We start from the raw sequence: 9,835 nt of genomic DNA, 5'->3' as shown, positions 1-9,835 counted from the left end.
TCGCCATTTACCATTCTTTTTCGGTACTACAACAGTATTAGCTAACCAATTAGGATAGTTTACCTCACGGATAGACCCAATTATTAGTAATTTTTGAACCTCATCTTGAATCACCTGATTTTTGAAAGTCCCTTGCTTTCTCTTCTTTTGTTTGACAGGTGGATATGATGGGTCTTCATTTAACTTGTGAGTCATTACTTCCGGTGGTATTCCTGTCATATCAGAATGGGACCAAGCAAAACAATCCACGTTAGTTTTCAAAAACTTAATCAACTGACCTTTCATGTCGTGGCTTAGGTTAGCCCCAACGTAGACTTTCCTTTCAGGCCATTGTGTAAATAACTCTACAGCCTCCAGTTCTTCAATCGTTGTTTTGATATTTTTATTTTCCTCTAGTTCTTGAATGGAATCGGGCCTTGAGTCCACATCTCTTCGCCCTTGTTCAGTTGAGGCTTGTGTTGTGGTGTCCTCAACTGGATTCTGTAACTGCTATTTTTCTTCGTTTCTCGTATTTGAATCTGCTACGGAGTTGATGTTCCTAGATGTCTGTTGATCCCCACGAATTTAACGTATCCCCCATGGTGATGGAAATTTAATAACTTGATGTAAGGTAGATGGAACGACATCCATGTCGTGTATCCATGGCCTCCCGAGAATCATATTGTAAGCCATCTCCATCTCTACTACCTGAAACTTTGTATCTTTGACAACCCCTTCTGCGATTGTAGTAAGTGTTATCTCCCCTTTCGTCACAATGCTAGAATTGTCGAATCCAGACAAAGTATGTGCCTTTGGTACTAGTTTATCTTCAGCTTGCATCTCGTGCAGTACTCTCAGCATAATAATGTTCACAGAACTACCTGGATCAATCAAAACTCGTTTCACATTAGTATCATGTACAAGTAGAGACATTACCAGTGCATCGTTATGTGGAGTTAACACGCCATCCGCATCTATATCATTAAACGTAATGCTTTCTTCCTCTAAAACATGTCGTACTCGCTTCCTGTGGGTAATTGTGACTTTGGAAACTTTATTGGCTGTTGTGTACGTTACACCATTGATTTCTTTGCCCCCGCTTATAACATTAACGGTCCTTTTGGGAGAAGGAGGTTTAGGGGACTCCTGCATGTTCTTCATATATGCTTGCTTACCTTTCTCACTGAATAATTCAATGAGATACCTTTGCTTTAATAGATGATCAACTTCGCCTTTTAGCAATCTGCAATCTACCGTTTTATGACCATGATCGTTGTGAAATTCGCACCAGTGATCAGGATTGCGCCTGTTTGGATTTGATCTCATTTCTTTTGGCCAACGCACCTTATCGCCCATGCCTCTTAACACCGCTACCAATTCTGAAGTGCTGACATTGAAATTGTAACCGCCAAATCTTGCCTTTAAGTTTCTATCATCATCTCGAATTTCATGTGAGTTTCGATCGTTCCCAAATCTCGATGACAAACCCGACTCTCTATTTCTAGATCTACGATCGTACCTTGAATTATCCTGCTTTGATCGTGAGTCTTTTTCTACTGGGCACATATATGGTTCGTACCTATTTTTATCGGATCTTTTTTTGTTTTCTGAACGTCTCGAACTTACCTTCTCCTCTTTCTGAGATCGGGAGATAGTGTCTTCTTTTATCCTCAGCTTCGTGTTGTATCTGTTGTAACGTCTTCCAGGTTTTTGCTGGAAATTCTCGCAGACTTTCCTTGAGTCGTCTCGTGGCTTCTGAACTTTTCTCATTCAAGTTACTGGCAAAAGCCATAGCTGCCGAATTATCTGGTACGCGTGGTAACATCATTCTTTCACGCTGGAACCTATCCACGAACTCCCTAAGCAACTCTGAATCTCCTTGCTTGATTTTGAAAATATCCTCCATTCTCTTTTCAACTTTTTGAGCTCCCGAATGTGCTTTGATAAAAGAATCTGCAAGCTCAGCAAAAGAATTTATAGAATTTTCGGGCAAAATGGAATACCATGTTAATGCACCATTGGTGAGTGTTTCACCAAATTTTTTGACCAACACTGATTCAATTTCTTGCTTGGTTAAATCGTTGCCCTTCACACCAGTTGTGAATGCAGCCACGTGATCTCGTGGATCAGTTGTACCATCATACTTTGGAATATCAGGCATTTTGAACTTCTTTAGGATTGGCACTAGAGTTGCACTAGGCTTCCATGGTTGTTGTGAGTACTTATCCATGTCTATTCCTTTGATTACAGGTGGTACTCCAGGTATTTGCTTTATACGGTCGCTTTGCTCCTTGAGCTGCTTCTGCAAGGTTAGAACTAAATTTTGTAAATCAGAATTAACTATGTTACCCGGCTCGCCATCGTGAGACTCGCTTGGAGTTCCACCAGTTCCTGAGTTAACGAGCCCAGAACATGGGTTTTCCAAAGTATTCTGATTCGGAGTTGGTGTTGGTTGTGCAGTTGGCAATTGGCTGGTAAAAGCTCGGAGGGCATTGCTGACTTGTTGAGCAATGAGATTTTTTAAGGCATCATCAAGTGCTTGTTCGTTTGCAACCTCATTATTTGTTTTAGAGCCATCTGGAGTTCCTTCTCGTGACTGACGTTGTGAATCACGCGGTGAGGGAAGTGGTGTCCTATCACCCGCATCATTCTCCTGATGTTGAGTATCTTGGTTGTTGTCGTTGTTATTCGACATGGTAAGTTTTGATGAAAGAATTGATTAAGAAAGTAAACGATTATCAGATTCCCGACAACGAAACCAATTTGTTTAACCAAAAATAGTAATTTCGGTCAAAGCTTTATTTTAGAAGAACTCGGGTTACTGATAATCAATATATAAAATGAATAAAAGAAATTGGCTTTGATAATAATCAGATGAACAGAAGAAAACAAAGTAAATCAGTATATTTCGGTGATATTTCGTGTCCTTACAAATGATCAATCTTCTCATTTTATAGCTATTTCTAAGTGGTACGTTTCGTTTCTTCTATAATTGAGCCATTATTGTCAATTAATGGCATTTAATGTAATGTTGCAATCATCAATCATATTTGATTCAATACAAATTCCTTAACGATTCTGTATTTAAAGACCAATAGTTCGCATCCATTCCTTATTTTCTATCAGATTCATTCTCTTCCGTCATAAAGAGGTTCGAGCACCTGCCTTCCTTGCCTTTTATCTGAATGACTGTCTGTGCCTGTTGAAGCTCGTGTCTCTTTGATTATTCTTCATCACTTGTTCTTTTTTAACTGGTCTACGTATCATGACATGTCATCTTATAATAAATTCTATATATAAACTTAATTTTTCCCGATACAAGTACACTGGGCTGCCCTTTCTCATAGGCATGTGGTCATCAAGAAAGTTCAAATTGGCCGTAACTTGTTATGAAAGAATAAGACTGACTAAAGATTGCCCATTTGTCCTGTTCGGCGTTCATATTCAGCTCTTCTTGTCTTTATCGAATCCTATTCTCAGTTCTCACTTTGCGGCATTCGTTTCATATAAGGAGAATGGAATGTTGGAGCCTAGTAGCCTTTACTAAAGACAGTTTCAAGATTTCAAATTAATGAGGGCAATTCGATGCATAAAATATTATGCGTTCACGTAGCGTTCGAAGAAGGGACTGTTAGGACCGAAAAATAGATTTCATGCGAAAGCTAGTAAAACAAACATTGAACTACGATAAATCATACAACAAAAGAAAAATATATCAAAAGAGACGCAAGCATATAACGTGGTTCAGTCAACTGACCTACATCCACGGCGGAGATGAGCAATCCATATCGAGAGAACAACCTCACGAAGAGGCAAAACACAAGTGATACACTAACACTTGTCTCGTAAAGTTCTCCCCCTAAACACGACTCTCAAACCTCATATGGCTACATTGTGGATGCTACTGAATGAGAAGGAAGGATCCTCAATTTATAGAAGTCCAAATCTTTTCCTACAAGAAAAGAGACTAATCAAATATGAAAGAATTATATTTTCCTTCTAGGAAAAGAAAAATTCAATTATGGTAAATATGTTGTCATTTCCTTCATGAGATAGGAAAACCAATTATGATAAAAAAAAATTTGGACAAACACCTAATAGGGACGCACCCCAAGAGGTGTAATATAGACAACCTACTCTAATGCAAGCACTAGTGGTTATTTCTTAAGTTCGAACCTGTGACCTATAAGTTACACGAAGACAACTTTACAGTTAGCTCCAAGGTTCCTCTTCTGAAATTTTTTTAATGCAGAATGCTCATATTTTCTCTGGAATAATGGTTAATTATAATCATGCACGCGACTATTTAAGTAATGGAATGAATAGATGTAATACTAAGAACGAAATTTTGTAGATTTAAATCTGAATAAACACAAATAAAGATAATTATCTATGATAGCATAAATAGTAAAAGGTATTCTATGTTTGGCAAAGGAAAAATGTACAAAAATTATCTTGCATCACCTCTACATGTAGACAAAGGTTCAAAGCCATTGTGGAAAATGCGTGTTGAGTAGGTTTGATGCCTTCACACTTCCGAAGCACACATTTTCTTACTATGCTATTAAGCCGAAAAGCCGAAAACTTGTATGGGTCAAAATCTATCTTTAGTCGAGATGGTATTTGTAAAATATTTTTAGAATGCCACGCGTTGAAGTAATCTAATTATCAACGAAGGCCGCAGTCGAAGAGTTAGCAAGACTGAAGTCGAGGAATTGTTATTAAGGCTGAGGTCGAGCATCCTTAATAGAGCTATAACGGCTTGTTTCGAGATAGGACATAAAAGAGAATATTCTAGTGAATATTCTTTGCACTTGTACTGTTAAGGTTTTTAGGAACATGTTCCCTTTAAAAAGAAAGAGACACAATGATATGGAACATCACATGTGATATTTATTTGTAAAAACTATACTTTGACTTTAGAGAGAGAATCAGATCTTATTGCAAGCATACAAACACGATCTTTTCACTAAAATTCTTGTCTACACCTTTTTCCACGAATAACTCAAATATTCAAAGGATTGTCCATCACTCATTATTGTTAGAAAGAATTCTCTGATTCCATCCTTTTTTGGGTGACTCATTAATTCTATTTACTTAAATATCATTTATTACTATTCATCAATATTTAATGATGTATTATTTCTTTTGATTCCTTGAAAATTGATTGTATGCTGCTGCTGCTACTCAAGTATACCTACGTTACATTTATTGCACATCTGAGAACTCCATCTTTGGGATATTATTGTTAGCTAAAATTAACCCTCATTTATATAAATTTAATTAGTTGAACCAAGATCTATATTTTTTGGTCAAATAAAACTATGATACTTATTTAGTTGCAGATATAGTTTAGCGTAAAAACTTTGCCTCCTCGAATGTTTACACAAAACCATATCAACTTATTATGTATAATGAATTAATGAGATGAAAATATATATATTAATTAACTCTAGTTAAGTGAAAATAACCTACGTGCGAAGATATATCATGTACCTATTAGTTTGACGTGCCGCGCATTTTTACTGTTTATATTATAGTTGAGCACACATAGAAAAGAACAATAAATGAAGACCCCAGATGGTCAAATTTCTCATAATTGCAGTCCAAAATGAGACATACAAATGTGCTGGTTATGACAAGGCATGGAGTCAGCAACAAACCACCTTGTCTAAAATTTCTAACTGTTGCAGCAAAAATAATTGGCAGCTTTTGACAACAACATGGTACCGTGGGACTTGGAAAGAGACATCCGAATCTTGAATAAGCTAATTGGTACTATCATTAATCAGCCAAACTTTGTCAAAAACCTCGTACCTTTTAAGTATTATATAATATAAATAATAAATTAACTATGTAATGAAGATTAAAAAAAGCAGGGGTTAAAAGAGACATATATATATAGGGTTAATAGAATATAGTACCACATTAAAAGTGATATGAGAATCAGTGAAAAAATATTTTTTTTTATTTCATTTGGAGCAGGTTGTTTGGTTACATATGAGGAACTAGTACATTCATCTAATCAGCTTTCTGGAAATGCAATATTCTAATGTGATGTTAAATAAAAATAAAGATGCAGAGCATTTTAGTTAAACAAAAACAAATAAACAAATATTACATCCGTTCACTTTTACTTGATATATATACTAAAATTAGATTTTCATATTTACTTGTCACTTTACGCATATCAAGAGAACGATAATTTTAGTGTATTCCCACAAGTGGGGTATGAGAAGGGTAGTATATACGCAGATCTTATCCCTACCTTTAAAAGGCAGAGAGGCTGTTTCCGGTAGACCCTCCGCTCATGGGAGATAAAGGAAAGGGCCAATGACAAGCAAACCAATCGGAGAATCAAGCGAAGACGCACAACTAGCACTAGTTATTACAATTAAAATCGAAGCAAAGGCAACAACAAGTAATAACAGAAACCCGGAAAGGCGACAAAACATAAAGACACCTAGTGGTGTACTATGGCTACTGTAACAAAACAAAGAAAAAGCTCGACTACCTAACCCTCTATCCTAATTCCCAGCCTCCACACCCGCAGAAAGCACAAATATTGAGACAATATATTGTAGAACGAGTTATGTCGTCCTCCAGACACAAAGAAACAAATAGATTTAGAGGAGTGTACTTAACAAATATATGCAGGGCTTGCACTAATTTTATATTTGTTCTGAAAACCACATAGTATTGAATTGAGGATGTATGATATGAGTTTGAAATTTCACAATAAGGTCTTTCACCACTATGCTTTCCTGGGTAAAACAGCATTACTTACAGAAGAAAAGAAAAGAAAAGAAAAGAAAGACCCAACCTTCTTATTACCTATAACTTATACATTTGAACAAACCAATAATAATAAGAATTCAAGCATTTAACAGAAACTTTAAGATTTACCAAACCAACTTTTCAAAATTGCTTCTTCATGTTCAACTCACAGTTTCATGCCTGCGAAGTTCTAAGTTGCTGCTTCAAATTTTCAACGGGGAACTGAGAAGAAGTTTCTGTGAAGCTAACTGCAGGGGCGGATGTCATTGTTTGATATTGAGCAGCCAACTGGGGAGCTAGCGGCTGAGTGTAGTACATCTTTGTATGCGTAGGATCAGCAAAATCATATGCATAACTGGCAGTAGTAGCTGAAGTAGGAGGAACCGACTGAGAAGGATGATGAATCTGAGAGTAGGCCATATATTGTGGCTGATGCTGGCCTGAAGTGATCTGAACAATTTGTGGAGCTGCTGCACCGGCACTTACAGTTCTGTATGGACCAGCAACCATTTCAGGTTTAGTTGTCGGAGGATTTCTAGCCGGATTGTAAGCTGCTGTGGGATTGACCATTGTAGGAGGAGTTTGGGGACGGGCAGAAAGCGCTGTTTGAGCAGGCTCAGTATAATTTGTTTGTTGCAACGGCAAACTGTAACCTTGGGAAGGTCTAGCAGGAATAAAGTAAACGGGATACTGGTGCTCAAGAGCCGGGTGTTGTTGAGGATGAGTTTGGTGCTGTGAAGGGTACATAGGATAATAAGACGCCATCGGCACAGGGCCAGAAGGCGTATGCTGCATATACTGTCCCATATGAACAAACTGTTGGGGTTGATGCATTTGCTGTTGATGATCATATTGTACTGGCAATGCATATCCACTATCCAAAACTTGCTGTTTTACCTGAGCCCTTCCAATCGAATCGCTCATCTTTGGATCAACGGAATTACCAGAAATCCTACCACTCCCAGACTGGAATTGAACCCCTGGTTCTTGATAAAGGTAATGCATTTGCCTGGACAAAGGATTTGTCACACTACTCTCACTGCATCAAATTGAATCAAGATCCAAATTCAGACCATTTCATTTACCCATTTTTTTAACACTAATAAGAACTTGCATTAAGTAAAAGCAAATTTCTCAAGCAATTTGATATGTTTCCACAAACATATAATTTTAAGTAACATATGCTGTTAACGACTTTACACGCTGTCGGTCTAATTTAACCTATTATAACATGTTATTTGTTCGAGCCGTGGAATCAGCCTTGGAGCAACGGTCAAGTCGTCTTCGTGTGACCTATAAGTCACGGGCTAGAGCCGTGGCATCAACCACTGATGCTTGCATCAGCGTAGGCTGCCTACAACACACCTCTTGGGGTGCGGCCCTTCACCGGACCTTGCATTATTGCGGAATACTTTGTGCACGGGCTGCCCTTTATAACTTCTTATTTGTTATTTAATCCAGGTTAGCAATCAATGCTACTATTAAATAAAATTACCTGCAATTACTTTTAAGTCACTTGATTGCATAAATATTTTTGACGTAAAGTCAGTCCATATGACTTAAAGTAAAGATCTGTTAGACAATTTACCTAGAAACTGAATCAGGGGAAGGCAAATCAGATGGGACAACAAGCTTTGGTTGCAGCTGAGGAGGCAGCTGTATCTGTTGCAGTTGCACGCCGGAAACAACCGTCGCCGGCACTAAAACAGGCGGCGCAGGCGGCGAAGATAAACCCGCAAATGCTCCTTCCTCAGGCTTCTGCGTTACTATCCCAAGAGTCATCTGTGAAAATTGCTCCTCAAAAGTTCCACCCTTTTGATTCTCCTCAACATGAACCTTTATCGGCGGCAAATTCATAGAAGACATTGACCCAAAAGACGACGTCGTTTCAACCATCGGAGAATCCGGCACCGATTGAATAACATCCTGCGCACTAACCTTAACACTATTTTCACCATTTTTCACCTCTAACTGTCCCTCCACGTCATTTTTAACATTTTCCACGTCATCGTCCAAACCCAAAAGGTAATTTACAGACGAAGTTTCAGAAAGCACCGTAGCAGAACTCGCACCATTTAAAACATTAACGAACCAATCATCAGATTTCGTTAAACTTTCTCGAACCATTTCAATTGTCTTCGATTTAATTAAACTTTCTCGAACTATTTCAGTTGTCTCAGTTTTGCTCGGAAATAAAAACAAACGAAGCCGAGCGACTTTAGAAGATGATGAATTGTTCATATTCATGTTCATACGGTCGTATTCGTCGATCATGTTTTCGAGGTCTTCATCGGAAGTAACGGAGATAAGTGAATCAAGGTCTTCATTCTGAAGCTGATACTTTAAACAAAAGGGATGGCCGCCGAGTAGGGTTTTAGAGAGCTTAACAGAAAGGTCGGCGAGAGAGGTGTTACGGTCGACGGCGAAAATGCGGGTTTCGCCGCCGACGTAACAGAGAGATTTATCGTGGGGACGAGGGATTATGTGCCCGCCGTAGCTGCACATTAGCCGGAGCTTGCCGCCGGCGGTGGCGGCATGTGGCGGCTGCTCGTCCCAGGATTCTGTGTGGCGGGATCGCGGCGAGGAATTTGCTGAGTCAGCATAATTGACGTTTCCCGACGGCGGAACGGCGGCTGTTGTGGAAGTTGGGCCGCCGGAAAACGGTGGAGGATCCATTAGGAAAGAGAGTTGAAAAACGTGAGAGAAAAAGATTTGTTTTGCCAGAGAAGGATGTTTTTTCTTTATAGTTTTCCAGCTGTTTTGTTAAAAAATTTAAATTTTCCATTTTTTAAAGAGATTAAAAAAGATTTTATGTTGATTTTTTTGTACTGTCCATATAAAATCTAGACACATAAATGCATATACAACATGTATGTATGTACGTTTGAGGGCCCCACTCGTACATATTTCTCTTTGGCCCCCACCCTATGGGCCCTACTTTGTCTAATCTCAAAAATAGCACAAAGACAACTTATAAGTTTTGGGTTTAACACGTTTGAATAGATAAATCCTTTAGACTCCTTTCGTTTACTTTTACTTGTCCACTATTAATTTTGTATACTCTTAAAAAATAATAAAT

The 9,835-nt window shown here is 38.3% G+C and overlaps 1 protein-coding gene across 1 annotated transcript; it reads right to left on the bottom strand.

The window, feature by feature from the left end:
• Positions 1-6,676: 6,676 nt before the first annotated feature.
• On the bottom strand, positions 6,677-9,500 carry LOC107821193 (uncharacterized). The gene is made up of 2 exons (XM_016647615.2): positions 8,345-9,500; positions 6,677-7,795 (listed from the first exon to the last, which is right to left on the bottom strand). Exons 1-2 carry the CDS (start codon positions 9,430-9,432, stop codon positions 6,931-6,933), a joined length of 1,953 nt encoding a protein of 650 aa, XP_016503101.1. The 5' UTR covers positions 9,433-9,500; the 3' UTR covers positions 6,677-6,930.
• Between the last annotated feature and the right edge of the window lie 335 nt (positions 9,501-9,835).

This window comes from Nicotiana tabacum, chromosome 20 (genome assembly GCF_000715075.1).
Source record: "Nicotiana tabacum cultivar K326 chromosome 20, ASM71507v2, whole genome shotgun sequence".
NCBI lineage: Eukaryota > Viridiplantae > Streptophyta > Magnoliopsida > Solanales > Solanaceae > Nicotiana > Nicotiana tabacum.
Note: the sequence above shows the minus strand (reverse complement) of the source record. Positions and strands in the feature narration are given on the sequence as shown.

Excerpts from the sequence above, each read along its gene's own strand:
- LOC107821193 (XM_016647615.2), bottom strand. The coding sequence starts at position 9,432 with ATGGATCCTCCACCGTTTTCCGGCGGCCCAACTTCCACAACAGCCGCC. Across the intron at positions 7,796-8,344 it reads TCCCCTGATTCAGTTTCTAG|TGAGAGTAGTGTGACAAATC; the intron begins GTAAATTGTCTA and ends AATTTGATGCAG.